Here is a 19,968-nt window from a genome sequence, read left to right on the forward strand (position 1 = left end):
GAGAGGCATGCCTTCCTCCAGAGGGCCAGTCCAGAAAGGGGGCGACCTATGCAGCCTCTGCCCGAGGGAGCCCCGCAGCCCAGAATACCTAACAAAAGAAACGCAGGCAGCCGCCAGTGATCACAGGAGGCTCCCCCAAGGTCCAGGAGCTGGTAAAGGGCTATCGCTCTCCCGTCTCACCGCAAAGCACGCCTGCGAACGCATAGTACAAAAGAGCCTTGCTACGAGAGATAGCAGCCGTTCCTCTTAAGCACCATCTATGGGATCACAGCCCTAACTACAACACCAAAATTGGCCAGCTAATACAACATCTGTGAAACCAAGCACAATTCACCCATACGTAAGGGTCCTGTACAGAACGCTGGCCCTCTTAAGCATCCAGAAACGAAGCCAGCCGACAATACCCAATTTAACCACAGTTAAAGGAACACCAACCCTCGCAGATGAGAATCAGTGCAAGAACTCTGGCAATTCAAACAGACACAGTGTCCCCTCAGAAGACCCAGGCCTGCGGAAGGACGTGAGGAGCAGCTCCGACTCCCGACTCAGTGGCAAACACCGGAGTTGGGGAAAACCAACTAATAAAACCCTTGAAACTGCGCCTGCGCGCCGGAGGATTCCAGAAGGTTACACGCAATCCCCTCGGGGAGGCGAGGGACCTTCCCCAGTGGCGGGAAGAGCCAGGCCCCTCCCCCACCTCCTGAGCCCAAAACCGTGTTGTGCCCGTGACTGACAGGCAAGGCTCCGCCCTACTCCCCGCCCATTTAGCGCCTCCTGACTGCCGAATGGCAGGCTCGCCTTGGTCTCAGTGCTGATTGGCTGGCAGCTCTACAGCCTGGCACTTCGCCCTCCACCACATCTCACCTCCTGAGGGACTGTGAGAGGACGCCCGGCGAGGGTCAACACCGAAGCAGGACAGCAAGGGAGACTGTGAAGAGCATGGGGAGCCTTTGTCGTGCAGTGTGAAACCCTTGTAAACCCTCATCCCGAGACTTTAAAATTTTAGCCTGGGAGACCCCAGATCCCCTCACCCTGGGAAGCTCCAAATCCTCTCAGCCACAAGAGATCCCAAATCCTGCCACCTTGAGGGACTTAAAATCCCCTCAGCATGAAACTCCCAAAGTACCTCAGCTTCAGAGACTCCAAATCACTTCACCCAGAGGAACACCGAATCTCCTAACGCTTAGATCACCAAATATTCTGAGCCTGAGGAGCCGCAATTCCCCTAACCCTAAGCCACCCCAAATCTCTCAGCCTGAGGAACCCTAAATATCTCACCCACAGAGAGACCAAATTTCCCCAACCTCAGATAACCTAAATAGCCTGAAAACTCAATCCCTTCAGCTTCAAGGACCAAATAACCTCAGTGTCAAAGACCCTAAAACCCCTTAATGAGAAATCCAAATCTCCTTTACCTGAGACCCAGAATTTCTTCAGCCTCAAAGAGCCCAAATCCTTTCATCCTGAGGAACCCCAAATCCCCTTAACCTGATGAATCTCAAATCCTGTCAACGTGAGCACTCCAAATCTCTTCAGCCTAAAAGACCCCAAATCTCATCCTGAAAAAACCACAGATACTATCAGCCTGAGGGATACCAAAGCTCCTCAGATCGAGATACCCCAAATTCCCTCAACCTGAGAAGCCCCAATTTCTTCAGTCTAAGACATCTCAAATCCCCTCAGCCTGAGGGACCCCAAATCTCAACCTGAGAGATAGCTTCCCCTTAGATATGCAGACTGCTTTACCCCTGGATTTTTCTAGAATCCTCAGGTAGAGGTCCCCAAATCCTGTCTATGCAAAATGTTCATTTTGCCTCGCTGAAACAGAACCCTGCTTCTAAGTCTGACCCAAGTCTCAGCAGTCAGGGGGCCTCAAGATCTCCTTGGGACTCCTCTGGCTCTCACACCTCAGGACTCTCCTCAAACACGGGTAGCTACAACCCTCCAGGCACCTGTGTCACCCTTCTCCAAATGAGCCTAGCTGCAGGGGAATTAAAGAACAAAATCCAGCTTACATTAGGTGGTAGCTCATGGCCAGTGGAGGCCTTCCCATCCCATTAGTACCCCCACATCTCCCTGGGGTGCTCGAGACCTCACCAGGAACCCACATCTTCCTGCTCTGAACACCCAGCCAGATGGAGAAGACAGAGCCTGGCTTTGGGTAGTGCTCAGGGCAGTTGCCCCCTCTCAGCACCTTCTCTTTTCACAGGAGCCTTTGGCCTAGGAGCTGGGAGACTCAGGGCCCTTCCCACACTCAGAATTGGAGCAGGGCCTTCTAGACAGTCCCAGCACCATGAGCCCTGAAAGGTCCCAAGAGGAGAGCCCAGAAGAAGACACAGAGAGAACAGAGCAGAAGCCCACGGTGAGAAGTGCGGGAGGCAAAGCCAGACTCCTAGCAGGAGCTGATCTCTGGAGTGCTGCAGACTCCTGGCCTGTACCCTTGGGGGACCCTGTCTGAATGTGCATGTAATGGGGGCAGCTGGTCCTGGCCAGGACATGGGGGAGAAAAGAACACTAGCATCAGCGACTGCTCTGTATCAGCAGAGAGCTAGGAAAATGCTCAGGGTCTGCTCAGTTAAACGGGACACAATCCGGAGAAGGAGGGAAGATCTTTATGTTTCACAGAGACTCCCAGAGGGCCCAGGCTATGACCTACACACAGGGTAGAGTAAAAGGACCAGCTCGATGTGTACTAGTAAATCACTGATGGAATCTGTTACTTCCTCTAGGTCAAAGATGCCTTCAAAGACATTTCCATATACTTCACCAAGGAAGAATGGGCAGAGATGGGAGACTGGGAGAAAACTCGCTATAGGAACGTGAAAAGGAACTATAATGCACTGATTACTATAGGTAATAGGAAATGCTGGGCACGGACCAGCCTGGGAGACATAAAACAGGTCTTTAGTCCCTGTATTATTTTAGTTCTCAGTTGGCGGCATCTGCCCACAATTCCCTTTTGCATGGAGACAAATCTGGAGGGAAATTTTGTTCTTCTGCGTCAATGCGGGGCTGAGTGTGGATATTGACCATGCAGAGGTCACATCTTGACCTTGTTCAAGACTCTCCCAGCTCATCAGACTGAGCAGCACTGGCTTTGTGGTGCTTTCCATTGCCACTGCCCTTTGTTCCTCCTCCCAGCTCTTCCATTTTAGAACAAAATTTTTGCTTCTTTTCAGGTCTCAGAGCCACTCGACCGGCTTTCATGTGTCACCGAAGGCAGGCCATCAAACTCCAGGTGGATGACACAGAAGATTCTGATGAAGAATGGACACCTAGGCAGCAAGGTAAGAGGGAAAGGAAGGAGGATTTTTTTTTTTTTTGAGATGGAGCTTTGTTCTTGTTGCCCAGGCTGGGGTGCAATGGCATGATCTTGGCTCACTGCAACCTCCACCTCCCAGGTTCAAGTGATTCTCCTGCCTCAGCCTCCCAAGTAACTGGGATTACAGGCATCCACCACCATGCCCAGCTGATTTTTTGTAATTTTTTTTAGTAGAGATGGGGTTTCTCCGTGTTGGTCAAGCTGGTCTCGAACTTCCGACCTCAGGTGATCTACCCATCTTGGCCTTCCAAGGTGCTGGGATTACAGCCATGAGCCACCACGCCCGGCCTATTTTTATTTTTATTTTTTGAGACAGAGTCTCGCTCTGTCATCCAGGCTGGAGTACAGTGGTGCAATCTCGGCTCACTGCAGCCTCTGCATTCCGGGTTAAACAATTCTCCCACCTCAGCTTCTCGAGTAGCTGGGACTACAGATGTGCACCACCATGCCCAGCTAATTTTTGTATTTTTTGTAGAGATGGGGTTTCACCATGTTGGCCAGGCTGGTCTCGAATTCCTGGCCTCAAGTGATCTGCCTGCCTTGGCCTCCCAAAGTGCTGGGATGATGATGATGATGATGATGATGATGATGATGATTGTTATTATTATTACAGACAAGGTCTCACTGTCACCCAGGCTGGAGTGCAGTGGCACAATCATAACTCGCTGCAGCCTCAAACTCCTGGACTTAAACCATCCTCCCACCTCAGCTTCCCAAAGTGCTAGAATTACAGGCATGAGGCACCGTGCATAGCCCCCAGGAAGATTTAGAAGTGACCTCCTGGCCAGGCACGGTGGCTCACACCTGTAATTCCAGCACTTTGGGAGGCCAAGGCGGGCATATCACTTGAGGTCTGGAATTTGAGACAAGCCTGGCCAACATGGTGAAACCCTGTCTCTACTAAAAATACAAAAACAAAAAAACAAACAAACAAAATTAGCGGGGTGTGGTGGTGGGTGCCTGTAATCCCAGCTACTCAGGAGGCTGAGGCTGGGGAATAGCTTGAACCTGTGAGGCAGAGGTGGCAGTGTGCCAAAATTGTGCCACCATCCTCCAGCCTGGGCAACAGAATGAGAAGACTCCGTCTCGGGACGGGGAAAAATAGTGACCTGAAACCAGCCTGGGTTTAGGTCGCAACTACATTTCAGAATTTAACAAAGGAAAAAGAATCTTCCCTCAAAAGCATAAATGTTCAACAAACAAGCAAAATGCAAGACAGTATATACAGTAAGAGGTTATTCATATAACGTTGTTTGTTTGTTTGTTTGTTTTTGTTTTTGTTTTTGAGATAGTCTCACTCTGTTGCCCAGGCTGGAGTGCAGTGGCACAATATCAGCTCACTGCAACCTCCACCTCCCAAGTTCAAGCGATTTTCCTGCCTCAGTCTCCTGAATAGCTAGGACTACAGGCACGCGCCACTGCGCCAGGCTAATTTTTGTATTTTTGGTGGAGATGGGGTTTTGCCATGTTAGCCAGGCTGGTCTTGAACTCCTTACCCACCTCAGTCCACCCGCCTTGGTCTCCCAAAGTGCTGGAATTACAGACATGAGCCACCACACCTGGCCTCATATAAAGTTTTAAAACTTATAAAATATACATAGTATTTATAGATACAATAATAAGTGGTAAATGTATAAAATCTAAATGTGAATAAGAGTGCCAAATCCAGAACATTTATCATCACAACAAAAGAAGGAAGGGCTGGCAGGTGGCTTCACTGTGGCTTGGTTAGTTTTTTTGTTTGTTTTTATTTTTGTTTTTAAATTTTGAAATAAACATAAAAAGATCTGAAACAATTGTGGCAGAATGTTGACATTGGACTGAATGGTGATGGATGTATAGGTTTTCCAGTACCATTCTCCATTGTTTTCTATATGTTTAAAATTTGTCATTCTTTTTTTCTAAAAAAAATTGTTTTTGCTAAACATTGTTAATACATCATAGAACAATGAAAGCAAACTTAATTAAACTGTAAATCCACAAGAAAGCTTTCTAATACCAATCTCCTAATAGTTTAGTTATTGAGTTAAATTTCTTAGAAGAAGAAATAATATTAAGTAAAGATACATCATTTATGTACATTTAAGCATACTATATGATCCTCTTATACCAAAATGAATCTACTTTGTCTCGATTCTGGAGCGGGTTTGAGAGGGCTGTTTAATTTCCCTGATCTTTCCCATATGTCACTAACCAGAGACAGCATCAGGTAAATAAAATAATGCATCATAATTATAAAATAGAAGTGTGAAGCTCATTTCCTCTTCTACTGCTTGGTTAGGAGAGTTTAGAAGTAAAAAGAGTCAATCTGCCCAAACTAGAGAAAGCAACTTGGATTGGGTCTACGATTTCCCCATCTATGGATTTTAGATTCCTTAGGACCTAAAAATAGTGTAAGAGGTATGAAAGGCCAGTGTTTGCTTTTCTGCCAATGTTTTGACATGAAAAGAATGTCTCTTTAGAGGGAATCTATCTCCCGTGGTTTACCACACATCTATACATCTTTATCTGAACTCAGTTAAAATCCCCAATTTAAGTCAATTTATTTTTTATTGTGGTAAGAAATCATACAACATATATTTACTCTTCTAACAATTTTTAAGTGTACAGCTTTATTAATTATATGCACATTGTTGTGAAATAGATCCCTAGAACTTTTTATCTTGCATGACTAAAACCCTACACCCATTAAACAATAACACCCCATTTCCTCCTCCCTGCAGCTCCTGGCAACTGCAATTCCGTTTCTATAAATTTGATTACTTTAGATACCTCATATACGTGGAATCAGCCATGAAATATTTGTCTTTTTGTGACTGGCTTATTTAATCACTTAGCATAATGTCCCCAAGATTCACCCATGTCATAGCATGTGACAAGATTTTCTTCTTTTTTAAGGCTGAGTAATATTCCACTCCATGTATATACCACATTTTTAAAATCCATTCATTTGTCAATGGATATTAGGTTGCTTCACCTCTTGTCTATTGTGAATAATGCTGTAATAACTATCAGTGTGCAAATATCTCTTTGAGATCCTGTTTTTAATTCTTTTTAATATATTGTATACCCAGAAGTGGAATTTCTGGATCATAAGGTAGTCTGGTTTTAATTTTTTGTGGAAGTGCTATACTGTATTTTACAGTGTCTGCACCATTTTACATTCCCACTACTATGGTTTGAATGTGTGGAAGTTCATGTATTGGAAACTTAATTGCCATTGTAACAGTATTAAGAGGTGGAGCCTTTAAGAGGTGAATTACGTAATGATAGCTCCAACCTCATGAATGGATTAATGCCACTATCACAGGAGTGGGTTAGTTATTGCAGGAGTGGGTTCCTGATGAAAAGGATGAGTTGGGCCCTTCCCTGTCTTTCTCTCTGTCTCACATGCACAGTTACCCTTTCACCATGTCATGATGCAGCTTGAAGCCCCTTGCAAGATGCCAGTGCCATGCTCTTCAACTTCCCAGCCTCCGGAACTACAAGCCAAATAATTCTTCTCCTTATAAATTACCCACTCTGGGCCAGGCATGGTGATTCATGCCTGTAATCCTAGCACTTTGGTAGGCCGAGGCAGGCGGATCATGAGATCAGGAGTTTGAGACCAGCCTGGCCAGCTTGGTGAAATCCCATCTCTACTAAAAATACAAAATTAGCTGGGCATGGTGGTGTGCACCTATAATCCCAGCTACTTGGTAGGCTGAAGTAGAAGAATCACTTGAACCCGGGAGGCAGAGGTTGCAGTGAGCCGAGATCGCACCACTGTACTGCAGCCTGGGCAACAGAATTAGATGCCGTGTCAAAAAAAAAAAAAACCACACACACACATAAATTACCCACTCTGTTACATTCTAGGAAAGCAGCAGAAAACAGACTAAGCCACCTACCAACAATGAGCAAGTGTTCTAAATTTCTCCGCATCTTCGCCAACACTTGCTATTTTCTGTTTTTTTGACAGAGGCTATCATAACAGGATAAGGTGATATCTCGCTGTGGTTTTAATTTTCACTTCCCTGATGATTAGTGATGTTAAGCATATTTTCATATGCTTCTTAGCCATTTATGTATCTTCTTTTGAGAAATGTCTATTCAAGTTTTTTGCCCATTGTGTTAGTCAGCCCAGGCTGCACAAGAAAATACCACACACTGGGTGGTTTAAGCAACAGAAATTTATTTTCTGACATTTCTGAAGCCTGGAAGTAAAAAATCAGAGTGCCAGCATGGTTGGGTTCTGTTGAGGGCTCTCTTCCTGACTTGTGGGCAGCCTCCATCTCACCGTGTATTTACATGAATTATTTGTGTTCCCACATCAGAAAGGAGAAGGAATTTCTTCCTCTTCTTATAAAAGCAATAATATCTACTAGAAGATTTTTTTTTTTTAGACAGCCTCACTCTGTTGCCCCAGGCTGGAGTTCAGTGGTGCGATCTCAGCTCACTGCAAACTCTACCTCCTGAGTTCAAGCAATTCTCCTGCCTCAGTCACCCATGTAGCTGGGACTACAGGGGCACACCAGCTAATTTTTGTATTTTCAGTAAAGATGGGGTTTTACCATGTTGACCAGGCTAGTTTCAAACTCCTGGCCTCAAATGATCTGCCCACCTCCTCGGCCTCCCAAAGTGCTGGGATTATAGGCATGAGCCACTGCGCCTGGCCAAAAGCGCTAATGTCATTCTAAGGGTCCCACCCTCATGACATCACCTATCCCTAATTACCTACCAGTGGCTCCATCTTTAAATACCATCATATTGAGGTATTAAATATGCTTCAGCATATGAATTTGGGGGAAACAAAATTCAGTCCATAGCACTCATTATTTAATTATTTGTTTTGTTGTTGTTGTATTATAGGAGTTCTTCATATATTCTGAACATTAACTCTTTTTTTTGAGACAGAGTTTCACTCTTGTTGCCCAGGCTGGAGTGCAATGGCGTGATCTCAGCTCACTGCAACCTCCACCTCCCAGGTTCCAGTGATTATTCTGCCTCAGCCTCCCTAGTAGCTGGGATTACAGGCACACACCACCACGCCCAGCTGATTTTTTGTATTTTTAGTAGAGACAGGGTTTCACCATGTTGGCCAGGCTGGTCATGAACTCCTGACCTCAAGTGATCCACCTGCCTTGGCCTCCCAAAGTGCTGGGATTACAGCCATCAGCCACAGCACCTGGCCTGGATATTAACTCTTTATCTTCTTTTTTTGAGTCAGAGGTCTGACTATGTTGCCCTGGCTGGTCTTGAACTCCTGGGTTCAAGTTATCCTCCCACCTCAGCCTCTGAATAGCTGAACTATAGTCATGTGCCACTGCACTCAGCAACGTTAACCCTTTATCAAATATATGGTTTGCATATATTTTCTTCCACTCTGTAGGATGCCTTCCCACTCTGTTGAATGTTTTCTTTGCTACACAGAAGGTTTTAAGTTTGATGTAGTCCTATTTGTCTATTTTTGCTTTTATTGCTTATGCTTTTGGTGTCATATACAAGAAATTACTGTTCATTTCAATGTCATAAGCTTTTCCTCTGTGTTTTCTTCTTGAGGTTCTGTACTTACAGGTCTTACATTTTAGTCTTTAATCATTTTGAGTTAATTTTTATATGAGATATGTGGTAAGAGTCTGTCTTCTCTTTTGCATATGTATATCCAATTTTCCCAACACCATTTCTTGCAGACTGTCCTTTCCTCCATTGTGTAGTCTTGGCATCCTTGCTGAAGATCATTTGACTGTATACACAGGGTTTATTTCTGGCCTCTCTATTCTGTTCCGTTCGTCTATATGTCTGTCTTTATACCAGTACCACACTTTTCTTATTACTGTAGCTTTGTAATATGCTTGGAAATCAGGAAGCATGAGGCCTTTAACTTTATTCTTCTTTTTCAAGATTGTTTTGGCTATTCTGGGTCCTTAGAGATTCTATATGAATTTTTGGATATTTTTCCACTTCTGAAAATAATGGCATTGGCATTTTGATAGAGATGGCATTGAATCTATAGATCATTTTGATAGTATGAACAAGTTAACAATATTAAGTCTTCAAATCCATGAACACAGGATGTCCTTCCATTTATTTGTGTCTCCTTAAATTTCTGTCGGCACCATTTTGTAGCTTTTAGTGTTCAAGTTTTTTGCCTACGTGATTAAGTTTATTTGTAATTATTCTATTCTTTTTAATGCTATTGTGGTTGGGATATTTTTCTTAATTTCCTTTGTGGATTGCTCATTGTTACTAAATAGAAACACAACTGATTTGGGGTGTTGGTTTTGTATGGTGAATTCATGTATTCTCTTTTTTTTTTTTTTTTTTTTTAGACAGAGTCTGGCTCTGTTGCCCAGGCTGGAGTGCAGTGGCATGATATCGGCTCACTGTAAGCTCCACTTCCCTGGCTCATGCCATTCTCCTGCCTCAGCCTCCCGAGTAGCTGGGACTACAGGTGCCCACCACCACGCCTGGCTAATTGTTTGTATTTTTAGTAGAGACAGGGTTTCACCGTGTTAGCCAGGATGTTCTCGATCTCCTGACCTCATGATCTGCACACCTCAGCCTCCCAAAGTGCTGAGATTACAGGCGTGAGCCACCGTGCCAGGCCCGAATTCATGTATTACTTCTAACAATTTTTTGGTAAAAATCTTTATAGTTTTCTTTTTATTTTTTTAAGATGGGGTCTCGCTCTGTGGCCCAGGCTGGAGTGCAGTGGCACGATCTCGGTTCATTGCAACCTCTGCCTCCCAGATTCAAGCAATTCTCCTGCCTCAGCCTCCCGAGTAGCTGGGACTACAGGCGCCCACCACCACACCTGTAATCCTAGCACTTTGGGAGGCCAAGATGGGCAGATCACGAGGTCAGGAGATCAAGACCATCCTGACTAACATGGTGAAACCCTGTCTCTACTAAAAATAAAAAATAAAAAAATTTAAAAAATTATCCGGGCATGGTGGTGGGCACCTGTAGTCCCAGCTACTCAGGAGGCTGAGGCAGGAGAATGGCGTGAACCCATGAGGCAGCTTGCAGTGAGCCAAGATTGCGCCACTGCACTCCAGCCTGGGTGACAGAGCGAGACTCCATCTCAAAAAAAAGAAGGGGGGGGGGGTTTCTTATATGACCTTTTTATGTTAAAGTGATTTCCTTCTATTCCTAGTTTGTTCAGTGTGTTTGTCGTGAAAGGTAAATTTACATTTTAAAAATTAATGTAATAGGTACCTTATTAGGTATACCTTAATAGATAGGATGAAACAAAGATGAAGTTTTATCTATTTTTTTAAATCTTAAGAAAATTAGCAATGCCTCTAATAGAAACATAGGCCTTAATGATACTTCAGAAAACATTTCCAAATCTCCCTTGGATAATACTTGGAATCATCACTCTCTGATTCAGAATTCTCTGTCTCTAATGAGAAACTCCAGAGTTAGGCCGGGCATGGTGGCTCACGCCTGTAATCTCAGCACTTTGGGAGGCGGAGGCAGGTGGATCACCTGAGGTCAGGAGTTCGAGACCAGCATCGCCAACATGGAGAAATGCCGTCTCTACTAAAAATACAAAAATTAGCTGGGTGTGGTGGCACACACCTGTAGTTACCAACAACTTGTAAGGCTGAGGCAGGAGAATCGCTTGAATCCGGGAGAGGGAGGTTGCAGTAAGTGGAGATTGTGCCACTGTGCTCCAGCCTAGGCAACAGAGGGAGACTGCGTCTCAAAAATAAAAAATAAAAGAGAGAATCTCTAGCGTTTGGAAACATTTACCAACCAAACCACTGATTTCTCATCACCTTTTAGTGAAACCTCCTTGGATGGCCTTAAGAATGGAACAGCGTAAACACCAGAAGGTAAGTATTTCCCAAATCCTATTGACAAGAAACCTTTCTCATGGATCCAAACACAGGTAAGAGAAGGAGAATGTACAGGCTATCATAGGAACTACTGCCTTCTTTTCCTGATCTCTTTAACACAGTGTCTGATGTCATCATTATTTTAAGAGTTAATAAGAACAACAATAATCGCTACCACGGTGTTATTTTCTCAGTATTTTCAGACTTTATTTTAAGCATTTTACATGAATAAACTTTACATATAGTTCCTATTCAACTTTATATATAGTACCTATTAAGTAGATGCTGTAACTATAGCCATTTTACAGATGAGAAAACTGAGGTATAAAAATATTCAGTTATATCCCTGGGATCACATTCAGTGTTGGTGCAGTCTAATCCAAAATTCCTTCTCTAAAGCACTTACAAGGCCATTAACACAAGATTATTAAAAGTTTCATAGTTTTATAAAGTTTATGCTGTCTTACCCATATGTGTTACATCATTCGTCCAACTGACTTTTCAACCTCAGTTTTTCTCTGTTATGGTAAAGTGAGATTTGCACTAAAACACTCTGATTAAGGGAAGCTTCCAAGTAAATAGTTCATACTTTGTTTGGTCCCAGAAGGAGATAGGGTCCCTACCCTCATAAGGGACCCATTCTGATCAGAGGAAGCAGCTTCCAGCCCTGAGGAGTTTCAGGTTTGAAGACTGAGAAACAACAAATAAGAAAATGGTTTAGGACTTCATACAGGTTACATCTTATTAAGTAAAAATATATTCTTCTGGAATCCATTTCAAATGCTCATTCCTATAGAAGGCAGTAACAGCTCCTTCCTCTGGGCTCCAATTAGGGAACTGTCATGTTGTTTGGAATTATTTGTTTAGCCTGCCTGCTACCTCTTCATTGTGAGCTCTTCAGGAGTCTGGTCCATATCTGATTCTTCTCAGAACTCCCAAGCCCAGCTCAGGGCCTCTGAGACCGTCCTTAGTGTTTTCTGAATGACTGATTCCAAGTTTATGAATTAAACTATAAGTAACAGGGTCAAGGAATGCTGAAAATATCTTTGAGTTAGATTTCAACTGTAGAGATATTATCAGGACTATGAGATAATTTTCATTTGTTTGTTATTTTTCTGGGTGGTGGGGGTGTGATTTGAGACAGGGTCTGGCTCTTTCGCCCAGCCTGGAGTGCAATGACTCAATCTCGGCTTACTGCAGCCTCCATCTCCTAGGTTAGTGTGATCCTCCTGCCTCAGCCTCCTGAGTAGCTGGGACTATAGGCATGCACCACCATGCCTGGCTCATTTTTATGTTTTTTGTAGAGACATGGTTTTGCCATGTAGCTCAGGCTGGCCTTGAACTACTGGGCTCAAGCCATCCTCCCACCTTGGCCTCCCAAAGTGCTGGGGTTACAGATGTGAGCCATGGCACCCAGTCTGTGAGAAAAATTATTTTTTCTTTTCTTTTTTTGAGACAGAGTTTCACTCTTGTCACCCAGGCTGGAGTGCAGTGGCGTGATCTTGGCTCACTTTAACCTCCACCTCCTGGGTTCAAGTTGTTCTCCTGCCTCAGCCTCCCAAGTAGCTGGGATTGCAGGCGCCCACCACCACATCCAGCTAGTTTTTTGTATTTTTTGTAGAGACGGGGTTGGCCAGACTGGTCTCAAACTCCTGACCTCAGGTGATCCGCCTGCCTTGGCCTCCCAAAGTGCTGGGATTACAGGTGTGAGCCACTGCACCTGGTGAGAAAAATTATTAATCTCACGTTCCTGCTGTATTAAGTAGTTCAAAAAGCACTTCGGTGAACATTATTATCTTTCATGTTCACTACAATATTAAGAATTAGTGCCAGGGGCAGTGGCTCACACCTGTAATCCCAGCACTTTGAGAGGTGGAGGTGGGCAGATCACCCGAGGTCAGGAGTTCGAGACCAGCCTGGCCAACATGGTGAAACCCCATCTCTACTAAAACTACAAAAATCAGCTGGGCATGGTGGTGGACACCTGTAATCCCAACTACTCGGGAGGCTGAAGCAGGAGAATCGCTTGAACCTGGGAGGTGGAGGCTGCAGTGAGCTGAGATCGTGCCACTGCACTCCAGCTTAGGCTACAGAGTGAGACTCCCTCTCAAAAAAAAAACCAAGAATTAGCATGGTCTGAGTGCGGGGACTCATGCCTATAATCCCAGCACTTTGGGAGGTTGAGGTGGGTGGATCACTTGCGGTGAGTAGTTCGAGACCATCCTGGCCAACCTAGTGAAACTCCGTCTCTAATAAATATCCAAAAATTAGCTGGATGTGGTGGCACATGCCTGTAATCCTACCTTCTCGGGAGGCTGAGGTAGAAGAATCTCTTGAACTTGGGAGTGGAGGCTGCAGTGAGCTGATATCGTGCCACTGCACTTCAGCCTAGGCAACAGAGCGAGACTCCTTCTCAAAAAAAAAAAAAAAAAGCATGTATGCCAATTTCTGGATCAGGAAACTAAAGAGAATTAGCTAACAATACACCCTTATTCAAGCAGATTAGCAGAATTGGTACAGGAAATAACTGATCTAATTCCAAAGCCAAATATTCTTTCCAGGATATGGCAACATGCAACTTTGATGTCACTTTCTTAGTTGTCTAGATATATTTTTGCCAATCATCTCTTTGTTCTGTTCCCAATCTTACTGCTCTATTACCTCATTTTCCGGATGTGCTTTGTCCCTCTATGCTTTTCTACATTTCCCCTTCCATCAAAAGTCTACTAGTTTATGGAAGATTCCCTCCTTCTCTTTGTAAGCCCTAGCCCCTTCTTTCACAGATCTTGTTGATTCTCCAGCTAGTCTTCCCAAGTATTCCTCCTCCTTCCCTTTAACTTACATAGAACGTTTTAGAGAAAGTTGAAGGAAAGAGCCTTAAGACATGGGTTAGAGTCCCAGATTCACTACTCACTTAGACCTTCTCTTTTCCCTCTAGTATTTAGACACTCTAGGTATTTTCAAGGTTTGAACATTAACTAGAGTCATGCATGTGAAAACATGTTGCAAGCCGCAAAGAACTAAAGAAATTCATGCTGTCTTTTAATATGTGACTCTCACATTAAAGGGAATGCCCAAGGCGTCATTCAGTAATGAATCTAGTTTGAAAGAACTGTCAGGAGCGGCAAATTTACTGAATGCAAGTGGCTCAGAGCAGGCTCAGAAACCAGTGTCCCCTCCTGGAGAAGCAAGTACCTCTGGACAGCATTCTAGACTAAAACTGGGTAAGGAAAAATATTTGAAGGGACTTTAGTCCCTCTGTGTCCTCTAGAAAGGTTGATGAGTATAGTCTACCTAGGTGGGGTGGACTTTGCATAGGCCTGGGCTTAAGCTGGACTCAACTGTGAGACCAGCAGGTAGATGCAGTATTTTGTTAAAATTATTTATTTATTTGTTCACTGAGACAGAGTCTCACTCTGTTGTCCAGGCTGGAGTGCAGTGGCGCAATCTCGGTTCACTGCAAGCTCTGCCTCCATGAAAATAGATGTTTTCTTGCCTCAGTCACCCGAGTAGCTGGGATATAGGCGTGCGCCACTGTGCCTGGCTGATTTTTGTATTTTTAGAAGAGACGGGGTTTCACCTTGTTGACCAGGCTGGTTTCAGACTCCTGGCCTCAAGAGATCTGCTCACTTCAGCCTCCCAAAATGCTGGGATTACAGGCTTGAGCCACCATGCCCAGCCTTGGATACAGTATTGAATAGCATGTAAGAACATTAACTTTGAAGTCATTCACTTGGGTTATAATCCACATAGAAGCATTGGGGCCTTGGGCAAATCTTATAAATTCTCTGAGCTCCTGAATGGTAATTTGTAAAATGAGACCAAGTAGATATAGACCAAGTACATTGTTTGAAAGCTTTAAATTAAATATAAATGAAGTGATACATGCAAGGTGTCCAATAAGTACCTCTCTGATAATAGATATTCTTTTGTGCATTTCTACATTCCTCTTCCATCACATGTCTACTAGATTCTAGAAGATCCCCTATAGAGATCATACTTTATCTTAGTGTTGTATGTCCAGGCCTTTGTTCAATGCCTAAGATGTAATGTGATCTCAAGAAATATTTTCCGAATGAATAAATGCATGAATGAACCATTTTGTAAGTAGAAATGTTCAAAGGTTAATGGTATAATGAGAACAGCCAGAAACTAAAATTAAATAGGCATCTGCAGTCATTGTGGGTGTGGGGTCCAAGTCTCTCTGAAGCAGTAGTTAAAGAGGGGGACACTAGAGTATGTAGAAAGGTAGATGCTAATTTGATGGTAGGAGATTTCACATTTTCTTATGAAACAGGGACGAACACCCCAGACTCCCAATTTTACCCATCTACTCTTCTCCAACCTAGAACTCAGGAGGAAGGAGACTGAAGGAAAGATGTATAGCCTGCGAGAAAGAAAGGGTCATGCATACAAAGAGGTCAGCGAGCCGCAGGATGATGATTACCTCTGTAAGTGACACTTCTGACCACTCACACAGCTTGCTGTTATGTCCTGGTACAATAATTTCATCATTTGGCCCACAAATCATTCCCTTACTCTAATGAATTAGAGTACAGGATTGGGGCTAAATAATGTGAATGCCAAGCTCTTTCTGAAGCTCTTATATCAAGGAACATGCATTACACCTTTCCTAATCTCTGCTTCCCTCACTTCCAGATTGTGAGATGTGTCAGAACTTCTTCATTGACAGCTGTGCTGCCCATGGGCCCCCTACATTTATAAAGGACAGTACAGTGGGCAAGGGGCATCCCAACCGTTCAGCCCTCAGTCTGCCCCCAGGGCTGAGAATTGGGCCATCAGGCATCCCTCAGGCTGGGCTTGGAGTATGGAATGAGGCATCTGATCTGCCGCTGGGTCTGCACTTTGGCCCCTATGAGGGCCGAATTACAGAAGACGAAGAGGCAGCCAACAATGGATACTCCTGGCTGGTAAGAAGAACCTGCCGTTTCCCCTGTTCTGTCTTCCCACATCCCTTCTGTGCCTTTGGTGGGACATAATCTTCTACATGTTAGGATATAGGTAGGGATAACATGGTTAGCTCTGTGTACTCAAGGGTCTTTGTGTGAACATGGAACTCCTATTTAGAGATCAGAGGTTACATGGGAGCAGAGTGGTACAAAGACAAAGAAGTGCATCCTCCCTTGTGGAGCTTCTGCTCTGATTGGACAAACCAACTCAGATGTGTAGATGATGACTAAGTGCATACCATGTGGTCTCAATTGGCAATTGAAGCTATGCAGGCCCAAAGGCCATTGATGACAGTGGAGTAAAATAATTCTTCTGATTTTTACCCTCTAAAAAGCCTTTACCTTATTTTTCTGAAACTCAGATCACCAAGGGGAGAAACTGTTATGAGTATGTGGATGGAAAAGATAAATCCTGGGCCAACTGGATGAGGTAAGGCCAGTAGCTCTCTGAGTTTCAGAGAGAACCTTCATCTCTTACAAAGCCGGATTTCCTTCCTTATCATTATGCCTCCCTCAATGATTTTCACATTCCCTATTTCTATTTTTCTCCATACAATGCTTTTTTATACCATCAACATTTAGAAATAAAAAATAAAAATATAGATACTATGATTTATTGGTATCAAAACATAAATATGTATGCTAGACAAAATTGAGGCACCAAGATAAACCTTGAGAAGCCTAGATTCACGGGGGACACTGAATTCTGCTTTAATTTATGTAATCCACGTTTATTAAGCACTTCGTATGTTCCAGGTTAGGAAGTGAAGTTCACTACTTGAACAGAAGTGAGCTGCAGGATGACTCAGCCCCTTTCCACAATGGGCTCTTGTTCTATCAGAGAATAGAAAAATGAATCAACTATTACTGTTCTATGTTATTGGGCCAAGAGAAAGAGACTTCTAAGTTTCTCTGGAAATCTGGGGAAGTCAGGTGAATTGCACCTGAGTGAACTGTAGGGTGATTAGAGGAAGGCCTGTCAAAGAAAGATGGACTTGGGCTGAGTGTAGAATGATGTGCACTAATCTAGAAGCAGAGTACATGATCAAGCACCAAGTTCTGTGGTATAAAACAGAATTAATTTAGAGTTTAGAGAAGCTAGAAGTCAATGTGTTTTATGGCCAGTCAAGGTGGAGGTAAGTCTGGAGTTGGGCTTTGAAAAAATGGCTGATTAGGCATGGCAGGGAAGCATTCTAAGCAGGATGAGCACTGTAGTCAGAAGTGCAAGTTCATATGACATTGTGAAAGAGATTTAGGAATGAGCAGAAGGTTCCCGGAGGAGTGGTGGGGGAGTGGTCAGCACTAGACCATGGAGGCCTAGACTAGCAGATGATGGGCCAGACCTGGATCTGACAGATACTGGGAACTCACTGCCTCTTTTCTTTCCCTTTGCCTGCCTTGACCCCAGGTATGTGAACTGTGCCCGGGATGATGAAGAGCAGAACCTGGTGGCCTTCCAGTACCACAGGCAGATCTTCTATAGAACCTGCCGAGTCATTAGGCCAGGCTGTGAACTGCTGGTCTGGTATGGGGATGAATATGGCCAGGAACTGGGCATCAAGTGGGGCAGCAAGTGGAAGAAAGAGCTCATGGCAGGGAGAGGTAGGCATCACCATTACTCTTTTAAAAGGACAGGAAAGAAAGAATTATCCTAGAGAATTTTCATGGTTTAACTCTTAAGTACAGTAAAATGCCATCTAAAGTCAGTAAGATTTCAAATCAGTGGCTTCCAAAATTAAAGATTCATGTTATATACCTTCGCCTCTTTGGAACAATTTTTATATTTTTAAATCTTTGATCTGATTTTATATTCTAAGTACTTCATGCACAAAGTATATAACAGCATATAGTGCTGAAAGACTTAAAGACAAAAATCAAGTTCTCAAACACCTACCAGCTCTCCCAACAAGGTAGTTTCTTCTGGCATTTCCTTGATATTTCTTAATGATATGCATGTGTTGTTATTCATTCATTCATTACCTCAATTAGCTGTCATGTGAATTCCTACTCAGTGCCAGACCATGGTGCAGGAAGTGTTAATACAGATTGATCAAGACAATCAGAAAAACTGCCTTGACATGTGAATTAGGGAACCATATGATTACATACAGACATATGTGTAATATCAGACAGTGATTAGTGCTTTGAAGAAAATGAATTCAGAAAGAATACCTGGGGATCAGTGTGAGGTGAGAGTAGAGTGTTGCAGGGGATTGTCAGGGAAGATTTCTCTTAGGAGGCAGCATTTGAGAAGTGCAAGTGCCTGTGGGCCAAGGGTTCCAGACACAGGATGCAGCTAGTGCAATGGTCCTAAGGCCAGAAAGAGTTCAGCTTTGGTTCATTTTTGGAAAATAGGCTGCAGTGGGTTATCCCCTCATAGCTGCTCCAGTTTCCAGATGAGAGAGAATGGTGGGCAGGATGAAGGTGGGGAGCACGGAGGTAAGTCTGAGTAGGGATATATTTTGAAACAAGACTTCCTATTGTATTTGAAATGGGCTCAGACTGAATGAAATATCTCAAACATGAATACTTGATGGGCAGCCTGAGAGAGAACATATTCTCATTTTATGATTTGTGGAATCTGAAATGGAATAAATGCACCTAGTTGGGGTAGCAGGACCCAGAGTCCTTTGGTCAGTGGGACCTGGACCACTCTGTGTTGGCCAACCTGAATCCCACTTCCTGATGGAGAACCAGGCACATAACAGTCCTCAATTAAATATGTTCTTTTGAATGAGGAGACTCAAATTCAGATTTGCTCACACATCTTCTCTTTAACCACATTTGTGATCTCCAGCCTGAGTGCTCCTAATAGATCCTTTTCCCCTCTTAGGAAGTCACTAAGGACAATCTCACCTAAGTCATCAAGAGTGTTATTTCTCAATAGAATAAAATAGCTGAAGACCACGTGTCAGCAAAAGTGCCCAGGGACCAGGCAAGGAGGATGTGGCAGAGGGTGATCAGGAAGGCTTTATAGGACTTGGAAGATACCTGCAGTGTGGGGGAAAGGTCACTGCAGTTCCATCTATGTAAGGAATGACACTGCCCCTGATTCTGCTTGAGGTTACCTAGTCTGGCTGATATGTAGAAAAGGCCCAAGATGTGGGATTTCTGGATTTTTTAAGATGCAGTGAATAAAAGTGGAATGGAAAAATGGACTCTAAAGGTCCATCCAGCACTTGGTGGGAGACAGCTTGCATTGTTAACATATGAAGAATGATGGTTCTTCATTTGATCTTCATACCTTCATATGTGGTAAGGCCTGAACAAAACATCTACACTGACCAAAAACTTCCTCTTTCAGAACCAAAGGCAGAGATCCATCCGTGTCCCTCATGCTGCCTGGCCTTTTCAAGTCAGAAATTTCTCAGTCAACATGTGGCACGCCATCACTCCTCTCAGAACTTCCCAGGACCATCTGCAAGAAAATTCCTCCAACCAGAGAATCCCTGCCCAGGGGATCAGAATCAGGAGCAGCAATATTCTGATCCACGCAGCTGTAATGACAAAACCAAAGGTCAAGAGATCAAAGAAAGGTCCAAACTCTTGAATAAAAGGACATGGCAGAGGGAGATTTCAAGGGCCTTTTCTAGCTCACCCAAAGTACAAATGGGGAGCTGTAGAGTGGGAAAAAGAATAATAGAAGAGGAGTCCAGAACAGGCCAGAAAGTGAATCCAGGGAACACAGGCCAATTATTTGTGGGGGTAGGAATCTCAAGAATTGCAGAAGTCAAGTATGCAGAGTGTGGGCAAGGTTTCAGTGATAAATCAGATGTTATTACACACCAAAGGACAGACACAGGGGAGAAGCCCTACCTCTGCAGGGAGTGTGGGCGGGGCTTTAGCGTTA

At 43.9% G+C, this 19,968-nt stretch overlaps 1 protein-coding gene across 1 annotated transcript; it reads left to right on the forward strand.

Moving 5' to 3' along the window:
* The first annotated feature begins 2,293 nt into the window (after positions 1–2,293).
* PRDM7 (PR/SET domain 7) lies at positions 2,294–19,668 on the forward strand. Its single transcript, XM_030813779.1, is given in 11 exon segments — positions 2,294–2,362; positions 2,730–2,853; positions 3,180–3,287; positions 11,096–11,145; positions 14,216–14,372; positions 15,498–15,599; positions 15,808–16,079; positions 16,481–16,548; positions 17,527–17,628; positions 17,630–17,720; positions 19,423–19,668. Coding segments are annotated over 11 exon segments (1,389 nt in total).
* Positions 19,669–19,968: the final 300 nt, after the last annotated feature.

Source organism: Nomascus leucogenys, chromosome 6 (assembly GCF_006542625.1).
Source record: "Nomascus leucogenys isolate Asia chromosome 6, Asia_NLE_v1, whole genome shotgun sequence".
In the NCBI taxonomy this organism is placed as follows: Eukaryota; Metazoa; Chordata; class Mammalia; order Primates; family Hylobatidae; genus Nomascus; species Nomascus leucogenys.